The sequence below is a fragment of the Vulpes lagopus genome, chromosome 20, assembly GCF_018345385.1.
Source record: "Vulpes lagopus strain Blue_001 chromosome 20, ASM1834538v1, whole genome shotgun sequence".
NCBI classification, from domain to species: Eukaryota; Metazoa; Chordata; class Mammalia; order Carnivora; family Canidae; genus Vulpes; species Vulpes lagopus.
In genome coordinates, this window is record NC_054843.1 from 8,625,042 (window position 1) to 8,645,617 (window position 20,576).

At 44.4% G+C, this 20,576-nt stretch overlaps 1 protein-coding gene across 3 annotated transcripts in view; it reads right to left on the bottom strand.

The window, feature by feature from the left end:
• Window positions 1–318: 318 nt before the first annotated feature.
• Window positions 319–20,576, bottom strand: part of DOP1B (DOP1 leucine zipper like protein B) — a 107,470-nt gene continuing 87,212 nt past the window's right edge. For 2 of the 3 annotated variants that reach the window (XM_041735025.1, XM_041735026.1), the window contains exons 28-37: window positions 16,070–16,155; window positions 15,719–15,828; window positions 15,062–15,208; window positions 14,012–14,073; window positions 13,359–13,487; window positions 5,704–5,840; window positions 3,345–3,400; window positions 2,966–3,127; window positions 1,361–1,490; window positions 319–816 (exon numbers count right to left, since the gene is read on the bottom strand). In XM_041735025.1, the coding sequence (XP_041590959.1) occupies window positions 565–816; window positions 1,361–1,490; window positions 2,966–3,127; window positions 3,345–3,400; window positions 5,704–5,840; window positions 13,359–13,487; window positions 14,012–14,073; window positions 15,062–15,208; window positions 15,719–15,828; window positions 16,070–16,155 (1,271 nt within the window). In that variant the 3' untranslated portion in view covers window positions 319–564. The remainder of the gene's footprint in view (window positions 817–1,360; window positions 1,491–2,965; window positions 3,128–3,344; window positions 3,401–5,703; window positions 5,841–13,358; window positions 13,488–14,011; window positions 14,074–15,061; window positions 15,209–15,718; window positions 15,829–16,069; window positions 16,156–20,576) is intronic. The other variant, XM_041735027.1, reaches the window with a different exon arrangement.

Sequence of the window (20,576 nt, forward strand, 5' to 3'; positions counted from 1 at the left end):
GTCATTAACTGACTGAACCACCCAGGCTCAACATCCATGTGATTTTAATGGGCAAGAGTAAAGCACAGTGTGGTATCTTCAGGCCTCTCTGCTGCTGAATAGTCAATAGGCAATTGTTATTTTCAGAAAATAATATACTTTGGCTTTAAAATGTGACACCAAGATAACTGCTTTAAGGGACATTATGTGTGAAAGGTTAAAAGTAATATTCAACAAGTGTAAACTTTTAGAGAAATATACTGACACAGCCCACATTTCTACATCAACAAAGAAAACAACCTTCACACTCTACTTCATATTACAAATTTTGTGTTAGCATTAGATGATATATTAATTTTATTTTCTTTACATAAATTGAGGAAGAAACAATCAGATCCAAATATATTACAAGGCATTTAGAGAGGTGTGTTTTGTTGCCCAAGAGAAAATTATCTGAAATCGACCTTCAAAATTGAGTTAGACTTCTTTAAAAGCATCTTCCTGGCTCCTTTCTTGTTTAGAACACATCCTGGTTTTCACAGAAGTATCAGTAAATGGATTTGAAACACATTCTGTCTTACGCTGTTAAGATTCCAGATGTTCCAAAAAATCATATTCAACACAGTCTTCCAGTTGTTGTAAGACCCTGGGACTATCTGTGACAGGAAACTCCAGGGCTGGAGGTCCTCGGGTGTCAGCAGGCAGTTTACTCTGGGTTTTAAAAGCACAATTTAGAGTCTCGAAGAATGGCATCAATTGCCTAATGCTGGAGACAGAATGTTGGCGCAGAAGGGGGAATTCATTCTTCATGGTGATTTCATCAGAGCTGCCAACTTCCTGCAAAAAGCCCCCACAACAACCCATAAGGATGATATGGCTTTGCTAAGGGTTAGAGATGCAAGTGAGGTACATGCAGGTGTCAAAAACCAAGGAGGTGGGTGCTTCACGAACATTCACTACCAGCGCAATGGTAGTTTCCAGATCAACTTAAGTTCTGGTCTTCAACTGATTGTTTCCAATAGGATGTCAGCCCAGGCCATCCTTGCCGCCCCACCCCCGACCCTCCCCCATGCCTCGGGACCCCAGACCCCCACCATTCTTCCTGCAGGTCCTTTGTCTGCATAATCAGGGGACTCTGTGTATAAAACTACTTCCACAGGACCGCGATCGTGTTACCCAGGATGCTTACCTCAGCAACTGGGACGAGAAAGTGACATATAAATGAAAAAGCCAGGATGGAATTTGTTTTAACACATGGATCAAAGAACTTGAGAAAATTATTCAGTCATTAAAGTCAAGTGGTGCATGAGGGACTCCTCTCGCTACCTAGACTTTCTCCCCTCTGCCACAAATGAAAATTGCCAAAAAGGAAGACAGTTACCCCATATTTTAATTTGAGAAGTTCTAGAATCCGAACGGTGTGGGGTTTGCATTCTTGGTGATTCTCCTCTAGATCTGATGGGAAGGCAGGGCCCTCTGTGTCCACTTCTGGAACAAATGCCCACCTGTAGCTGGATGAAAAAAAATCTGAGGTCAGGCATGTTGGCTTGGAGCCCACTTCAGAAAGATTTTTAAACGCTTTTATTGAAATCTAATTCACACACAATATAATTCACCCATTTGAAGTGTGGCATTTAATTGCTTTTCATTTATTCACGGAATTGTCTATCCATCACCCATGATCAACTTCAGGATATTTTCACCACCCCCAGAAGAATCTTGCTCCCTTTAGCTATCATCCCTCAATCCCTTACACCCCCTTCATCTAGACCACCACCAACCCATCTTCTATCTCTCCATATTTTCTTATTCTGGACAGTCCCTATAAGCAGATTCACAGAATATGTGGTTCGTCGTTGTGACTGGCTTCTTTCACTTCACATAATGTTGTCAAGGTTCATTCATAACCCAGGACATGTCAGTACTTTGTTTCATTTTACTGCTGAATATTTCATTGTATGGATATATCACATGTTATTTGTCCACTTGTACACAGATAGACTTCAAATATTCTCCACTTTTTACTTATTATGAACAATGTCACTATGCATATTTACATACATTAGAACTCACTTAAAAAAAAAAAAAACCAACTTCCTTTTTTGGAGTGGTTTTAAGTCTGTGACACAATTGAGCAGAAGTCTATATGCCCCCTGCCCTCCTCTGCCACGCAATGCCTTCCCAATTATCAACATCGCCCACCAGAGTGGTACATTTGTTACAATCGATGAACTGACATTGACTCATCATTACCATCCCAAGTCCAGAGTTTACCTTAGGGCTCAATCTTGGTGGTGTGCATTATATGGGTTTGAATGAATGGATAATGACATGGATCCACCATTATAGTATCAAATAAAGTAGTTTCACTGTCCTAAAAGTCCTCTGTGTTCTCTCTTATTACCCCCTTTTTACTGTCTCCATAGTTTTGCCTTTTCCAGACTATCACAGAGTTGGAGTCATACCGTCTATAGTCATTTCAGATTTGCTTCTTTCACTTTGTAATATGCAGTTAAGGAGAACCCACACTTTAACCACAAACATTTCTACATGGCTCCTGTCTTTAGGAGGATGGGACAGAGAGAAGTGGCATCTGGGGCCAGGCACGAAATTAACCATATGAGCAGCTGTGTTAAGCCTACAGGAAATGTAAGCCAATAGGGGCAAAGTGAGCTGGACACAGCGTGTTCCACTTATTATGAACAGACACTCTACACAAATGCAGTGAGAACCACCAGTCCCTGACCCTTGTTTCATAAGCGTTCGGTAGCAACCCCCCCTGAACACACGCACATACCACAGAAACTCATCCAAAAGCACTACAAATTGAGGAAACCACAGGTGTTGTAAGCGCTCCGAAACCCGGTATTCTCATCGGCCACTAGAAACCCCTACCATAGCTTTTCACACGCTCTACACAACAAGTGAAAGCGCTGACAAGGAAAGTCACCATTTCAAAGAGGACACATGATCTTATCTGACTTACATTTGAAATAATGGCATCTTGTCAGGTGGAAAAGAGAGTGCTGTGTCCAGGAATTTGCAAGCCGATAAATATAAGACCAGTTCACTTGGGGGTATCTCCCCCATTGAAGGCCCATTTCCATCAGCAACCGCAACTTTCATTCTGTTGATTTTGTTGCTGTTTCTATAAATTTGCAAAGAAACTCGTGTTACAAATTTGTTCACATATGCTATAGTCCATTTGCCTGTGCAACGTCCATAAGAAGCTATTCCGTTTAAGAAACAGTCAAATAGCTGGTCCCTTCACAAGTACTTCAAGAAAATAATACTGAGTGTTAGATAACCCTATATCATAGAGTGACATCCACTCACATATGCACACAGACCTGTGCACAACTTACCTCAACGATTCATCGTCCTCTTTCAGATCTTCTTCAAGCTGTATGAATATCTGAATCTTAAAAAGAAAACATAAATTCAATTTACTGTTTGAGAGAGATTAGATCTAGCATAATGTTTAAAATGTGTATGTCCATATACAATAACAAAGCAAAAGAATCAGCAAAACGAAAAGACAACCTACAGGGTGGGGAAAAATATTTGCCAACCAAATATATGATAAGGGGTTAATATTGAAAATATATTTAAGAAATTCATACAACTCAGTAACAAAAAAAGCAAATAATTTAATTTAAAAATAGGCTAAGGACCTAAATAGACATTTTTCTAAAGAAGACATCATGGCCAACGGGTCCATGAATAGATGCTCTGCATCGCCAACCATCAGTGAAGTGCAAAAAAACAAAAAAACAACAAAAAAAACCAACAACACCACACACACACACACACACACAAACCCCCAAACCCAAACAAACCCCAGTGAGAGATCCTCACACCTGTCAGAATGGCTAGCATCAGAAAGATGAATGACAAGTGGCGATGAGGACATGGAGAAAAAGGAACTCACATTCACTGTGAGTGGGAACGCAAACTGGTGCAGCCGCTGCAGAAAGCAGTATGGAGTTTCCTCAAGTTTTTTTTAAAGATTTTATTGATTTATTCATGAGAGATAGAGAAAGAGGCAGAGACACAGGCAGAGGGAGAAGCAGGCTCCATGCAGGAAGCCATATACGGGACTCGATCCCGGGACTCCAGGATCATGCCCTGGGTCGAAGGCAGGCGCTAAACCACTGAGCCACCCAGGGATCCCCAGGTTCCTCAAAAATTAAAAATAGATTTACCCTATGACCCGGCAATCTCACTTCTGGGAATGTATGCTATGTGCTACTAACTTGAACATTTTCAGATAAAATTAGATATATGTGAAATAGTACATTATTCCTGCAAAAGGAATTTTGAAAATATTCCTGAATACATGAATATGCGTTCAGAATCTTATGGCATAGCTGCATGACTATTTTTATTTTTTAAAGATTTTTATTTATTTATTTATTTATTTATTTATTTATTTATTTATGAGAGAGAGACAGAGAGAGAGAGAGAGAGAGAACACAGAATGAGCAAGAGGGAAAGGGGCAGAGGGAGAAGTAGACTCTGCTGAGCAGGGAGCCCCACATGCAGCTTGAGCCCAGCACCTCGAGATCATGACCTGAGCCGAAGGTAGATGCTTAACTGACTGAGCCCCCCAGGTGCCCCTTTATAACTAAATGTGTGGAGTATTTCAGAAGCGCTGCTCTTAAAAGTCTCCCCATAAACTTATGGCGCTTTTGGAGATTCATGGTTAACAGCCTTCTAATCAGCATTAAGCTTTCAAACTTAAATATTTCTATATAAGATATGGCTTCAAAGAAACTCACAACATAGGTGTAGTGGGCCTCTCTTGGAAATCTAGTATCAGTGAATATAAACATCTGGTCATGAAGTTCTTCAACAGAAATATGAAGAACTTAGTAAAGATAATTTTTCATTAGGAATTTTTAGTAGTGTGGATCCATGGTAGGTTATGCTATGTGTTATGTGATGGTAATATTTCTAGTTATGAATGTAAACTCTTATTCAGAATTTAAAGGATTAACCTGCAGATTATGTAATTAATGTCACCATAAGTCACAGCTTACCAGTAGTTCTGAAACATGATGACCTGACGTCTCCCCTCTAATTTGCTTTTGACTTCACTTGAGATAGAACTTCCAACTCAGATATTGTGAAGGCATGCATATTTTAAAATAATCTGAGTTTTTTCTTCCTAGAGGTACTATTTTTTTTTATTTTATTATTTTTTTTAATTTTTATTTATTTTTGATAGTCACACACAGAGAGAGAGAGAGAGAGGCAGAGACACAGGCAGAGGGAGAAGCAGGCTCCATGCACCGGGAGCCTGACGTGGGATTCGATCCCGGGTCTCCAGGATCGCGCCCTGGGCCAAAGGCAGGCGCCAAACCGCTGCGCCACCCAGGGATCCCTTCCTAGAGGTACTAGATCTAAAAGAGCTTACCGAGGAACTTTCCTGACAGTAGTAGCAGGCTTGTCTGATGGTCGCCGGTTTGTAACATGTATATAGTTACTCACTGTGCCTTAAAGTTTTATACTTTGCTTATATAAACTATAAAATTTCCCAGAGATAAATTAAATGGTTTTGTCTTCAAATTCTCTATGTAACCAAGAGCTGACTATGTAATACCAATTTAGTTGAAAATTTTGTGATAAAATTAAGATGTAGATAAAATAGTTCATTATTCCTGCAAAAAGCATTTCAAAAAGCTCCAGCCCCGCTTTCAAGAGTGAAATAGTTGTACTTACTAATTCAGAGACCATTATGGGCCACAATGAAGTCAAATGCTGGGGAGATATTCTTAGCAGCAAAACTCTGAAAAAAAGAAACATCTGAGCAGCAACTATGGATGTCTGTCCAACTCTGAGATTGTCTGTCAGGCGTTCTAAGGAAAGAAGATTTTAAAGATGTCACACAAATGTGCAGTTTGAGGTTTCTCATTAGACCAAAAAACCCCACAAAAAAAACTGTACTTGTTTTGACATTTAACAACAATGCAGCCTGAAAAATGGGTGCCGGGATGTTTCTGCCCCTCATTTACCCCAGCCTTCTTCTTTATGAAGGGGAGCAGTTCATGACCTTTGCTAAAGGAAGTGAACTAAGGGGCTCTTGTTCCCTGCCGCAGCTGACCAGAAAGACACTGACTTCTGACTTAAGCTGGACATCCATTGGATGACCAATGACCACTAAATTCCCTTCTGAGAATATGAAATACAAGACACAAGAACCCCAGACAGTCCTTGGTGAGTGATGGCGCCCTAAGATCACAGAGGTTGGCTGGCAGCTCTGGGAGTGAGAGGTTGGAAGCTGAGTAAGTGAATGAAAGTAGAGGTATTTGGTAAGTTTGGATTTCACGGCCATGACAGAAACTTTAATTCCTGCAGGAAGAAAAGGTGTGAGTTCCCCTAGCCCTAAACAGTTTTCCCCACTTCTCCACTGAAATAACTGTCTGCAGAATGCAAATCCCCCTGCCCCCACAATTTGAGGTTTCTTAGGAACATAACAAATCAGTATAGCAAACAGCTGAACTATAGTCATGCAAGTTAAGATTTGTTTGTAGTATCTGAGTAATAAACTTCTATTTATCTGAGCTAGCTTAAGTAGCTTTTACTTCTTGCTTTGAAAAGTACTCTTGACCAGGGGTGCCTGGCTGAATCAATCCAGTCCATAGAGTACGCGACTCTTAATCTCAGGGTTGTGAGTTCAAGCCAAACCTGTGGGCGTAGATTCTTTAAATAAACATTTTTTTTTTTTTTTTTTAAATTTTATTTATTTATGATAGGCACACAGTGAGAGAGAGAGAAGCAGAGACATAGGCAGAGGGAGAAGCAGGCTCCATGCACCGGGAGCCCGACGTGGGATTCGATCCCGGGTCTCCAGGATCGCGCCCCGGGCCAGGCAGGCGCCAAACCGCTGCGCCACCCAGGGATCCCTAAATAAACATTTAAGAAAAAAAATAACTCTCAACTAAATGAAGAGTTGAGCATCACTCAAACAGTTAACAAACAGGTTGGCATTTTTACTTAAAAAATTTTTTTAAAGTAATCTCTATACCTATCATGGGTCTGAAACTCAAGACTCCAAGATCAAGAGTCACACGTTCTATGACTGAGCCAGCCAGATGCCTGGGTTGGCATGTTTAAAAAGTGCTTTGCATTTCTGGTTCTGGATGAGATGGAGTATATAGATTACACCCCATTTCTCTAACTGCAATTAAAAAAATAATAACCTTGAACAGAAATATTTAAAGTGCATCAGAAAACTGAAAAGTGAAGGAAAGGTGACAGGACAGGCTAGAATCCTTGGGACTTAAACAATGATCTAAAGGTGAGTTCTCTAGGGTTTTTAATTTTATCCTGGCCTGGGAACCTGAGGAGAGGGTAAGCTGGAATGCCAAAGTGGCAACCAGAACGAGAAAAGGTAACAAAACACACCAGTGCAGAGATGCCACTGAGGTTAGGGTTATTGGGAGAGGATCTTAAAGATGTGGTCTAAAAACATTCAAATAGTCAGTTACAGATAGTTGGAACAAATAAAAAAAATAGAAAATGTCAGCAAAGAGTTGGGAGATATAAAAAAAAAAATGTTAGCAAAGAGCCAGGTGGAAATTTTAGGACTAAAAAGTAAAATTGATGAAATAGAAGAGCTCACTGATGGGCTCGACAGTGGAATGGTGGTGAGAGAGGAAGGGGGAAGTAGAAGATGGAATCTGTGCAAATTACTGAAACTGAACAAAAGAAGAAAAAAAGAGGTGGCTCAGGGACCAGAGGAAAGATGACAGGTCTAACATTTCAGTCACTGGAGTTCCAGAAAAAGGCCAAAGGGTACACATTGGGAAAATATTTGAAGAAATAATGACTGAAAACCTCCCAAATTTGGTGAAAGACACACATCCACAGATTCGAGAAGCTGAGTGAACTCTAAGAAGAATAAAACCAAAGACATCCAGCTCTGCTACATAAGGAAACTTCTGAAAAAATAAAGATAAAAATCTTGACAGTGGTCAGAGGGAAATGATACGCTCCAGTGGTCCCCCTGTCTCAGCCATGGTCTACTTTCTGACGTTGCACTGGGCCATGGTCAACTGAGGTCAATTGAGGTCCAGAAGCTGATGTCCTCCTCCTGTCATACCGTCAGAGGGTCAGTGGTAGCCTCATGCTCAGTCACATACCGATGTCACTCACCTCTCTTACTCTCATCACGTGGGCATTTTATCATCTCTCATCAGTCACAAGAAGGGTGAGGACAGTGTGATAAGGTATTTTGAGAGAGAGAGAAGACATTCATGCAACTTTTACTCCAGTATATTGTTATAATTGTTGCATTTGATTATTATTGTTGTTTTTAAAGATTATTTATTTATTCATGAGAGAGAGCGAGAGAGAGGGAGGCAGATATATAGGCAGAGGGAGAAGAAGACTCCCTGCGGGGAGCCCGATGTGGGATTTGATCCCAGGACTCCAGGATCATGCCCTGAGCCAAAGGCAGATGCTCAACCACTGAGTCACCCAGGTGTCCCTAATTATTGTTGTTGCTAATCTCCTACTCTGCCTAATTTATGAATTAAATATCATCATAGGCATGTGTGTACAGCAAAAAACAGTGTGTAGTATTGGTACTGTCCATGGTTTCAGGCAGCCACTAGGGGTCTTGGGATGTAGCCCCTGTGAGAAAGGGGGGCTACTGTACCTAAAAGGAAACAATGATTTGAGTGAGAGCAGATTTCCCTCAGACACTGCAGTCAGAAAGAAGTGGCACACTTTGCAAGTGCTGAAAGACAAGACCTTCCCCCAGAATTGCATTTCCAGTGAAAATATCCTTCCTTCTGGGTGTTTGATCACCCAGACCAGAAAGGAGGAAGGTGAGATAAAGAGTCTCCATGAAGGGAAACAGAGAAAACTTGTGGCCAGGAGATGTGGACTCAAAATGTCCAGAAGATGCTCTTCAGATGAATCAGAAATGGTAACAGTGGGAAACATGGAACATTAAGACAAAAGAGCAATTGAAAGGGTCAGTCCGTGAGTGAAGACGGCATTCCCTGTCTTTTTAAACTAGGTTGACCAGTCGATGTGGTTTTCTGATGGATCATGCTCTATGAGCTGTTCTCACAGGGAAGGCTGGACACACAGGACGCAGGGACGCTCAGTGCTGCCTCTGCAACTCCTTGGGAAATCTTCATCCGTTTCAACATAGGAGGTATTAGGGGAAAAAGTGGTTTGTACACATAGGTACATTTGGTGCTGGAAATTTCATAGTGGTGCTCCAAATAAAAGCTAAGTTCATGAGATTATTTTTTAGCTAAGATGCTGTTTTCGAATCACTAATGTTCTTTAATCTCTAACATTCCTTCCCTAGCTGAGTGATGAATCTTATCAACCTAAGGAGATTTTTTGTTTTCTTGAGCAGCGAGTGGGAGAAAGCCCTGAGCCAGCTTCCCTCCACCACCATTCCAGGTCCTGGGACCTTGTTCAGGCTGGCTTAACTGTGTTGCACCCCTGTCTCCCATCTGTGAACCCTAGTCTGGTTTCCCTACTCCACTCACCTCAAGGGGCACCTGCTAAAGGCTTTTGCCTACCATTGGGAGCCAAAGGGCTCAGGTTTCCAGGCGTTGGTTCCAGGTGTTGCCAGTTGATGGCAATACACCTCTGAGCATCAGTATCTTGATCTAAAAATCGAGCTATTAGGTATAGGATGATGAGGAAGACTTCAAAGATGGGAAGGACTCCAATGGACCTGGGACAGGCCAAAGTCACCCAGCTTAAAGGGTACAGAGCGTTGCTGCTAGATCTTTCTGATGCCCCTAATCAGGGCCTATATTGGGAGTGATGTCCATCTTCCTCTCATCTTAGACAAACAACATTTTGCTTTAAAAAAAAAAAAATCCTTGCTTTGGGCTTATCTACAGGCTCTTCTATGATCAATGTAAAATTTATGTGACTCTGAACCAAGATGCATGGAGCTGCTCTACACCCTGTGCACACCAACCTCCTTCAGGGCTACTGGATGGTGCCACCATCCAGGGAAAGGGACTTCTGGGCGTACCCCAGAGAAGAAGTGTTAAAAATTCCTTATTCCTGGATTTGAGATGAGGCTGAAACTTAGAAGCTTCTAAATGTATCTACTCCTTCAACTTGGGCATTATTGCTCCACAGGGGCCAGTCCAGTGTCCCAAGACTATCAGAGAATGCTCTGAATTCCATCACCTGAGGACCTCAAGGAGGCTGGCCTTTCAACAGTTTTGGGGACAATGACAATAAAGAGGGAAGTGCTTTGTCAAGTGTCAGGTAACAAAAAATGAAAGGGGGCAAAAATGTTGGTTTTTAAAACATGGAGCATTCTTAGAAATACAGCACTTGAGCTATGCAAAGTAGAGGAGAAATACCTCATTCCCCAAGGGCCCCCAAACCATCTCTGAATGAAATCAGCATATGCACACACACTTTTATGGAATATATACAGTATTATATTGCCCCTACCTGTCCTCCCTCTCAGAGGCATGATTTCTTAGAACTGTTGGATGCCCAGATCCTGCCATGGTGAAACCACTCCAGTGTTTGAGAAGGGTGTTGTCTGTTCTTTTCCTGTTCTACACACCCAATACTGTCCCTTTACCTCTCTGGGCCTCACTCCACATTTTAAAGGTGTGTGTGATGGGAGACAGGGCAGAGAACGAATGGATGTTTGCTGTCAGGGCGGTAAGGCCCCCAAAGGACCATCTGGGGCACTGGCCAACATGTTCTCCTTTCTGGTTTCCTCCTCCTGCCTTCACCAAAAGTGGACTTTCAGACACTGTGGCATGGCTGGGTGTGTACAGCACCATCACAAACCCTGCACGGGCACCAGAGGACAGAGGATTCCTAGTGCTCCTTCTCCCCTCCACGTTTTGTAGGGATGCAACAAAGTTCAGCTTTGACTCTGCATTCGCTATCTTTTTTTCTTCTTTTTTTAAAATTTAAATTCAATTTGGTTAACATATAGTATATTGTTAGTTTCAGGGGTAGAATTTAATAATTTGTCAGTTGCATATAACACCCAGTACTCATCACATCACGTGCCCTCCTGAATGCACATCACCCAATTACCCCATCCCCCCCCCCTCCTGCCCCCCCCCCCCCCCAGCCACCCTCACTTTGTTTCCTACAGTTAAGAGCCTCTTATGGGACTCTGCATTCAGCCAAAGTCTCTGGAGGGCTACCTCATCCGTACTGGCATTCCTGGCCACCATCTGACCGAATCAGCAATTCGAGAAAGGATATGTCAATATTTGAACATTCGCTTTCATTTATTTCAAGTACTCAGGACGTTAGGATGGGACAATCTCCTTATAGGTTTCACAGGTTGAAATTATGTCAGTTTTAGTATAAAGATATTATTGCAAACATAAAATACAGTCATAATTAATAATTGTGAGGGCTGTTAACATTCTAAACTACAACAATTAAGACCTTTCGAATAGTTCATCAAGTAGGCACATGGGCTGACAATTACTACTAATATTAAGAATCATCAGGATGGGGGCGCCTGGGTGGCTCAGTCGGTTAAGCATCTGCCTTCAAGTCAGGTCATGATCCCAGGGTCCTGGGATCAAGCCCTGCATTGGGTTTCCACTCAACGGGGAGCCTGCTTCTCCCTCTCCTCCTGCCTGTGCTCTCTCTCTCTCACATAAATAAATAAAATCTATAAAAGTCATTAGGATGACTTGGGAAAGAGAACATGCTTTGTGTGCTGAGAGATACATTTATATATTTATATATTGATTGATGGTAGGCTCCATGCCCAGTGTGGATCCCAGTGCCAGGCTTGAACTCACAACCCTGAGATCCACAGTCAGGTACTTAACAGACTGAGCCACTCAGGCGCCTCAGCTGACAGATGTTTATGAACGTGTTTTGTTTGTTTTTTAAAGGGCAGAGCAAGACATTTGTGCCATAATTCTACTTGGAAACAACCCAAGTGCCCTACCATTGGCAAACTAGTGAGCAAGTCACAGAATGGAATACTGTTCAGCAATTAAAAGGAGTATACTGTTGATAAATGCGATGGAACCGATGACTGTCAAACACATTACGTAAGTCAAAGAAGCCAGACTCAAAGGCTGCACCCCATCTAATTACATTTAGGACATTCTGGAAAAGGCGAAACTGCATGAGCAGAAGGCAAATAAGCACTTGGCAGGCGGAGGGGAGGGGATGACTTCTAAGGGTTACAGGGGAACCTTCTGGAGTGATGGAAATGTTCTGCATGTTGACTATGGTGATGGTTCCATGACTATATGTGCTTATCAGAATCCAAAGAACTGTATACCCAAAAGGGTGACTTTTATTGTATATAAATTACACCTTAGTAAACTTGACCCTCAAAAAAGAATTTACACCATAATTCTAGTATTTGTAAAATTGTTACACTAATCTTCATATATTAAACAAATAAATCCTTCAAGAATTGTATTAATTTTAATTCCATCCAGGCTATGAATCTTTTTTTTTTAAAGATTATTTATTTATTCATGATAGACATAGAGAGAGAGAGAGGTAGAGACACAGGCAGAGGGAGAAGCAGGCTCCATGCAGGGAGCCCGACGTGGGACTTGATCCCGGGACTCCAGGATCCCGCCCTGGGCCAAAGGCAGGTGCCAAACCGCTGAGCCACCCAGGGATCCCCCAGGCTATGAATTTTAAGGATAACACCTATTTGAGAATTCTTTTATATCTTGGAGAAGGGTGAATTTATTTTTTTTTTAATTTTTTATTTATTTATGATAGTCACAGAGAGAGAGAGAGAGGCAGAGACACAGGCGGAGGGAGAAGCAGGCTCCATGCACCGGGAGCCTGATGTGGGATTCGATCCCGGGTCTCCAGGATCGCGCCCTGGGCCAAAGGCAGGCGCCAAACTGCTGCGCCACCCAGGGATCCCGAGAAGGGTGAATTTAGACAGAATTCCCACTTCACCACCTCCACATTTTTATGAGGGGAAAAAAACCCCTTTAAAATAATGAATTGCTGCAATAAGTCATTTTTGAAGCAAAGAATATATTGAGTACAAAAAAGAGAAAAACCATTAAGGAAAGGTTAGATACTTCGCTAACCTCGGTGGACGTTGTAACCTCAAAGTATCTTAACTCTGGGAGGGATCTAGCAGGAGACAGTGCTTAGAAAGTACTGTCAGACTTTTAGTAACAACCTATTAAAAACTAATAGCATTCTAATCATTAATTTTTAAAACCACGTTCCAGAGTCACTGATAAATTTCTGGAGTTGTTCAATGGTAACCCCTGCCGAATACTCTTGTGAAGACTCCACCACCCTGCCAGGACGAGCTGTGGGCCACGCTGGTAGCCGGCCTGTCTCAGCCAGCCGGGAGCCCATCCATGAGGGGGGTGGGATGGGGGAGGTGGCCTTCTTACCTTGTATCAGAGGAAGGTAAAGGTGGTATTGATCAAGCTCCCCGCTGAAGACAGCAAAAGCCTGGCGCTTTAGCAGCATGGCTTTCTGCTCAAAACTTGAGAACAGTTTTAAAGAACTGCTCTGCATGTCTAGAATAAACACAGCCAATAAGTTCCATTTAGTGAGAAAACTGCAATCGGTGGTAAGTGATAGGACATTCACAATTGTGTAATTTCTATCCATTCATAATTGTGTAATTTCTATCCATCCTGGTGAAAAATCATGATCCTAAGTAATTATGATCTAGTGGTTATTAATCAATATTTATTTGTAAACATAAATACCTGTTTAATGACATGTAATGATAGGGCATGAGAAGAAGATATGAGGGACAGACAAGCACTCTGAATAAATCAGGGTAAACCTGTCATTACTTTCAAAAGTATTCCTCCGCTGTAAAGCTGTAGGAGAGGTTGTCGGGGCATTCTGGTCAGTAGACGAGCCGGGAGGCTCATTCGTGAGCCCTGACACACTCTGCTCATTACATTACAGTCTGCAGCTTAGAAAGCATCCTAAAAGATCCGAGTGGAGCTTGAGATACATGGTCAAATCGGAATGTGATGGGGTTGGGCCTTTAAAGGTGCGATTTAAGTGCAGGTGACAAAGAACTTACTCATTAAATCTTTAAACATTGTTTTCTCGTGAGTCAGAAGATGGTCAATAATGGACTTCCAACTGGATATTAAAAAGAGCAAAATTAATTAAGTCTGTAAAGGATGACAGTCTGATGAGAGGCGTCGAGAAAAGAACACGCCCCTTTGAGATCTATTAAAACCTGTTTTCTGAAAAGGAGTTAGTGGAATGAATAGGTTTCATACAAGCGAAAGTTGGGCAAAAGCTCTTCAATTCATAAACTTAACAATACAGGCGATGAATAGTAAGAAAGAATAATTCCCAGCTCGCAGTAAAGAAAAACAGTCGTTTCAAGAGTTGCCCTAGGTTCACCCAGGAGGATTGTTCATTCGCCTGCGCTGATGGAAAGCAGCGGGGGCGGTGACACCCAACGTGGCTGGTTTTCAAGTGGGCTCCCCAGAAGAGCAAAGGGACTTCAAGGTGAAAGCCACAGGGCTCTGGGGGCGGCAAGGCAACTTTTGGGCTTTGCAAAACGCAGACCAATCTCCACCCTCCATCCCTGCCATTAATTAAGACATCAGGCCTGACGGGGGAGAGGCGATTTAGGGGCTCTGCTGACCTCCCCAGAAAAGGCACAGAAAAGGTCACCACACTCTGCAGCTCAGTGGCTCTCTGCCACCAGCACAGTGCCTGGCTGGCTGCATGGGCTCAGGGACAACTTGTGAGGTGTGAGCTGAGATGCGGGATCAGGGCACCACAGTGTCACCAAGGGCTCGGTCATTGTATAGTGCTGGAGTATTCTGCGACTCCAAGATGCAGCAGTACTAGAACAGGGGACCCTGGAACCCCGGATTGTGCACTCTGGGGATGATATGTCCTCTTCACTAAGATCCTTTGGCTAATAAATGCACCTCTGTATCTTTAAAACACCTAATCCCTCTGCCACGACCATGCGAGCCTGTGACAGTGACGTCCTGGGATCTGGGGTGATGCTGACCGCTCCCACGTCAAGTATGAGGATCGAGTAACCCGAACCACTCTCCCCACTTGAGGATTTGCAGCACCCTTTTGTCAGAACGGCATCTCTTACTGTGCACAGCAAGTGTCCATCTGAAAGAAGGCAGGGTCCAGGAACAACTCGAGGACTTCTTTCTTCCAGGCTCGCTTGGTGTAGGCGTAGCCACTCAGGGAGCTCAGCAGCTGAGCACCAGCCCGGAAGCTGGGAGCGTTGTAGGCGCTGAACCGGGGATGGGAGGAAAAAGGGTTAAGGTCAGAGACTGTGCAGAGGAAGCCACTTTTATTTATTTATTTATTTTTAAAAGATGGTTTTTTTTTTTTTTTTAAGATTGTATTTATTTATTCATAGACACAGAAAGAGAGGCAGAGACACAGGCAGAGGGAGAAGCAGGCTCCGTGCAGGGAGCCTGATGTGGGACTCGATCCCAGGTCTCCAGGATCACACCCCAGGCTGCAGGCAGCGCCAAACCGCTGAGCCACCGGGGCTGCCTGAGGAAGCCACTTTAAAAAAAAAATATATTATTTATTTATTTATTTATGAGACACAGGCAGAAGGAGAAGCAGCTCCATGCCGGGAGCCCTATGTGGGACTCGATCTCAGGACCCCAGGATCATGCCCTGGGCCGAAGGCAGGCACTAAATAGCTGAGCCACCCAGGGATCCCCCCAGAAGAAGCCACTTAATGCGTTTCCCACAACCTACGGTGACACCACGGGGAAGACAGCATTACCTGTGATTGCGTAAGTAAGGAAACACGTAATAGAGCAAGCGGGAGACCAACGGCACCGCCTTCTCCTTCTCGTCACTTCGATACACCATGTCCAGGAGAGATGCCAGGACCTAGCAGGGTGGGATCACGAGAAGACAGAAAGCTTCTGAAGCCGGTGACAGGAGGGATTAGTCCTCGAGGGGCGCCTAACCTAACAAGACAGCTGGCAGGGGCAGCCTGAGGCCAAGGGCGGCTCTTGAGGTCACCCGGGAGGGGTGACCGGCACTCGCTGGCCTGAGAACGGGGTGCCAGCATGATGCTTTGGGGTGGCAATCGTGCCATCGGGGGAGGGCAAGCCAGGTGTGCACTGACCTCTGCCAGGAGGGACAGGGCCTGCACGCTGTACACCGAAGGGGCGGACGCGGACACCATTGCCGAGGCAGCGGCGGTGGCATCTGCTGACAGATAGAGACATTTGTGCTTTAGTCACGGCGGGGGGGCCACGGTTCAGGCCCCTGGAACATTGCACGGGTGGGAGTGATGAGCCCCATCCTTGCACCCTGAGTACGTAAGTAAGTATATATTAGGGGGTCCTGTTAACACGCTCAACCTCAGTAAGAATCTGGGCACAGCGACCAAGGAAATGAGCACCGACTCAGTGTCTTCCGCCCCCCGTGTCTTCTCCGCATAGTTCTCAGAACTTCAGTGTCCCCTCGGATGATCCACCCTACCCCCTCGGCCTCTGCCCCCCTGGCCTTCTCTCCCCCAACGATCTGCTACTCCGCTGCGCCGGCTCAGTCACCCACTGGCACCGTCACCCCCTTGGCCTCCCCCTCGGACCACATCTGCTCCTTCCTGGACCCGGGCACAGACCCCCGAAGCCTCCAGCCTGCCGTCCTGACCACCATCGGCTCCTCCAGGTCTGCCCCGCTCATCTCCACCCCCCCACCCCCCGACACCCATGGTCTCCCAGCTACCTGGCCAGTGTCCTGGACTCTCTTGCTGCTCCCTCCCTCTGACGCACTCGCGTGGAAAAACGCAAAGCAGGCTAAACCCACAGATCAGCCCGTGCGGTTCTGGGTAGCTAAATGTTCTGGGGAAAACCAGACAACGATAAAATAGATCTCACTTTCCTTCATGACCGTGAATCTCAAACAGGCCCTGATGTTACCAGATAGACCCAGGGCACGGATGCCGGTGGCACGCTGGCTCTCCTGCTCTGCTGCGTAATGCTCTCGGACCTGCCCTCGGTAACCACCGATACCCTTCCCTTCTCACCTCATCACCTCCCCTCCGATTCCACAGAGAAATGTCAGAGAAACAAGCAGGAACTCCCTCAGTTGGGTCACTATGAGCTATTAATCTAGAACATACGTATCTTTGCCTTCTCTCCTGTTTTTTTTTTTTTTTATTTTTTTTTATTTATGATGGTCACACAGAGAGAGAGAGAGAGAGAGGCAGAGACACAGGCAGAGGGAGAAGCAGGCTCCATGCACCGGGAGCCTGATGTGGGACTCGATCCCGGGTCTCCAGGATCGCGCCCTGGGCCAAAGGCAGGCACCAAATCGCTGCGCCACCCAGGGATCCCTCTCCTGTTTTTGATAAATGTGTCCCTGGCTCCTCTGGACGAACGGTAATTCCATGTATGACATCATCCCCGGCCCCAAGGCCATCACGTGCTTCGCTTTCTAACTATCCTTTCTCTCTTTGGTATCGATTTCTTCCTCTCTGCTGCACGGATCCGTCATCATACTAGTATACTCCAATTTAAAAACGAATCAGATAGAGGGTATTCTTCTTTGCTCTTTATTTATTTATTTTTTAAATTTATTTTTTCATGACAGAGAGAGAGAGAGAGAGAGAGAGAGAGAGAGGCAGAGACACAGGCAGAGGGAGAAGCACACTCCACGCAAGGAGCCCGACATGGGACTTGATCCTCGGTCTCCAGGATCACACCCTGAGCCGAAGGCGGCACCAAACCTCTAAGCCACCAGGGCTGCCCTCTTCTTTGGTCTTTAGTTCGACTTGATCACTGTCCTCTTGACAAGAGAGCTTCCAGGAGTTCTGTGTTCCCAGTATCCTCTGCCTCTCCCGGCCTCCTCCCTACCTGCTCGACTATGTTCCCCCCACAGCTTCCACGTTGTCAAGCCCCGTGGGTCTCTGTCCGACCTGCCTCTGTTTCTCTGCAGCCTTCCACTGTTATTCCTCTCTCCTTCTGGAAGCACCCTCTTTCTCGTGTTTCATGACTCTCTTCTCTCTTGGTTTTTCTCCGACCCCAGTGGCCACTTAAGTGTCTTTTCTGGCTCTTTCTCTTTTTTTCTGACATCTCAAATTTAATACTTGCAAAACCAAGCTCAATTTCCTGTTCCAGAATGTTCTTATTTTGGTTTTCTCCACCTCAATAAGTTACGTAAGCCAAAACCAAAGTCGTCCTCGACTGCCTTTTTTTGTTTGCCACCGCATCCAGCCCATCAGCAAATTCTGCTGACTCTCCATCTACATCAGTCCACCTTTCCATCGCCCCTGCCTCCAAGCCGACACTGTCTCTTGCCCACACTACTGTGAAATTCTGCTAAGAGGACTTCCTTTTTCTGCTCTCACTTGATACAGCCCATGTTGCTCACAGCAGCCAAACTGATGTTTTCTGAAGACCGCATGAGAGCCTGTCACTTCTCTAAACATTTTAATGGCTTCCACAGTGGGTGGGATGAAATCCAAGCTCCCGATCCGGCTCTCTACCAAGCCCAGCAATCCTCAGCTCCCACTCGGCTCCCTGCCCCCTGCCCACCACTTGCTAAGCTCCAGCCAGGCTGGTCTCGCCCGCCTCAAAGACTTGCCACCCCTGAGTGGCGTCTCCCAGGTCTTGGCACAGCTGCCCCCACACTGCTCACTTCTCAGCACAACCGTCGCCTCCCTGGGGACACGCTCTGTAACACCTCCCCACTCCCAGCTGCTCCCTGTAATAGGATTCTTATTGTCCTTGCACCGCTAAGAACCACCTGAAATTCTCAGGGTAACTTACTTTTTTTTTTTTTCAATCTTTAAAAAAACTTCCATTTTGAAATAACTTCAGATTTTCAAAAGAGTTGAAAGATCCCTTTATTAGTGTGCTATTTTGCTTATCATCTTCCATGCTGCCCCCATGTCTGCGGCCGTTGGGCCCACCCACAGGATATGGCATGCGGCACACACCACACGCGAGTTCAGTGTAAGGACCCGTGTGTCTGGGGCATGCGTAAAAATTTTAAATGGAGACAAATGTATTATTTGAAGCCTCACTGTTTCATGCTTTATGTGGCCGATACGTATACATAAATTCTTCATGTCAAGTAAAATACAGTCATGATCTAAACACTCATGATTTTTGGTACTATATAATTAGCTAGTTAAGTTTTATAGTGCAGTTCAAAACTCTCCTCCAGCTTTGGAATTCTAGGATTTCTTTAAAGAAAAATCAGGTAATTTTACTATAGTACTATTTTGAGGTTAAATTTAATCACAGCACCGAAGTCAGGCCCAGTAACAGTGGACCGAACATGGTTGGCTCAGCTATTCTGGTGGTGGCGAAGCAGTTCAATCTGTACATTAGTACATAGGACAGAGATGACTAGGAGCAAATTAGCCCAGGAAAGGCAAGCTCTTCCTCCCTAGAACCACAACTGTTATCATCCCGCAGCCTGAGAGCACCTCGTTGTTGCTTTATATTAGCAAATGATAGTACACTAGTTATAGGATCTTCATTACAGAGTGAAGTATATTATTTTTCTTTTTTTTTTTTTAAGATTTTATTTATTTATTCATGAGAGATACAGGCAGAGGGAGAAACAGGCTCCTGATGTAGGACTTGATCTCAGGATCAAGTAGGCTCCACACCCAGCCCTGAGCCAATGGTAGATGCTCAATCACAATCGCATGCCCAAGACACACAATCACTGAGTGACCCAGGTGCCTCAGCATATTATTTTTCTTATGCAAACCGCAAAACTAGTTATCAGACAAATACAGCAAAAGTAGCGGCCAGTGGTCCCGCAGTTTGTCCAGCAGGCCATCCTTCCTCCTCTAGGGAACAGAAGCCTCCTTTCAGTGGGCACCCATTTCTTGCAGCTCCAGTGTCCCAGCCCTTCCCCTCCTCTCTGGGTCAGCCGTGTGGCCAAAGGTGAACCAGAATCTCTGCACAAGACTTGGTTAACCTCCTCCGAGCACCTGATTCCTGCTTTGCCTAGAACCAGATGCTGATGCTAGGGCTTTTCACTTACATGAGCCAAAGTGTCTTGTTCTGTTGTTTCTATTATTTCTGTTACTGCTGAGAGAAGAGAACCCTGATTTTCTCGCCACTTTTTCTATGGTATGTTAAAGATCACAAACTTAGCTTTGAGCTGCTGCTGTAACTATTGCTCATGACAATGAAAGAGATAATAAAATATCACAGAACAGTTTTTGAACATTTACTTTGTGGCGGGTACTGTACTATGTAGCTCATATTAAGAACCTAAATATAATTTTTTTTTGCCCTTGTGTTAACAAAACCAAGAGCAAACTGGTTCACTCATCTGGTGTAACCAATACTGGGACTGGGCATATGTTCCTGTCCCTCTGTTAAATTATACTGAGAACTAGTAAAAACAGTAACTTTCTCCAAAATACATTTAATCCTGAAAAAAACTGAACACCAACTAAAACAGCTTCCTTATCAAAATAGCAAGCTCAACAAGATTCACATCGGGGCTCTCACCTTGTGCTGTGCCCACCAATCCAAAACTCCTTCTACTACCAGTTCTCTACCCTAAAAGATCTGCCACAAATGACTCAGCCAAGACCCTGCAACCCTACAAATGTCCTCCTTGAACTTCCCTAATGAGACATTCCTATGACTCTGCAA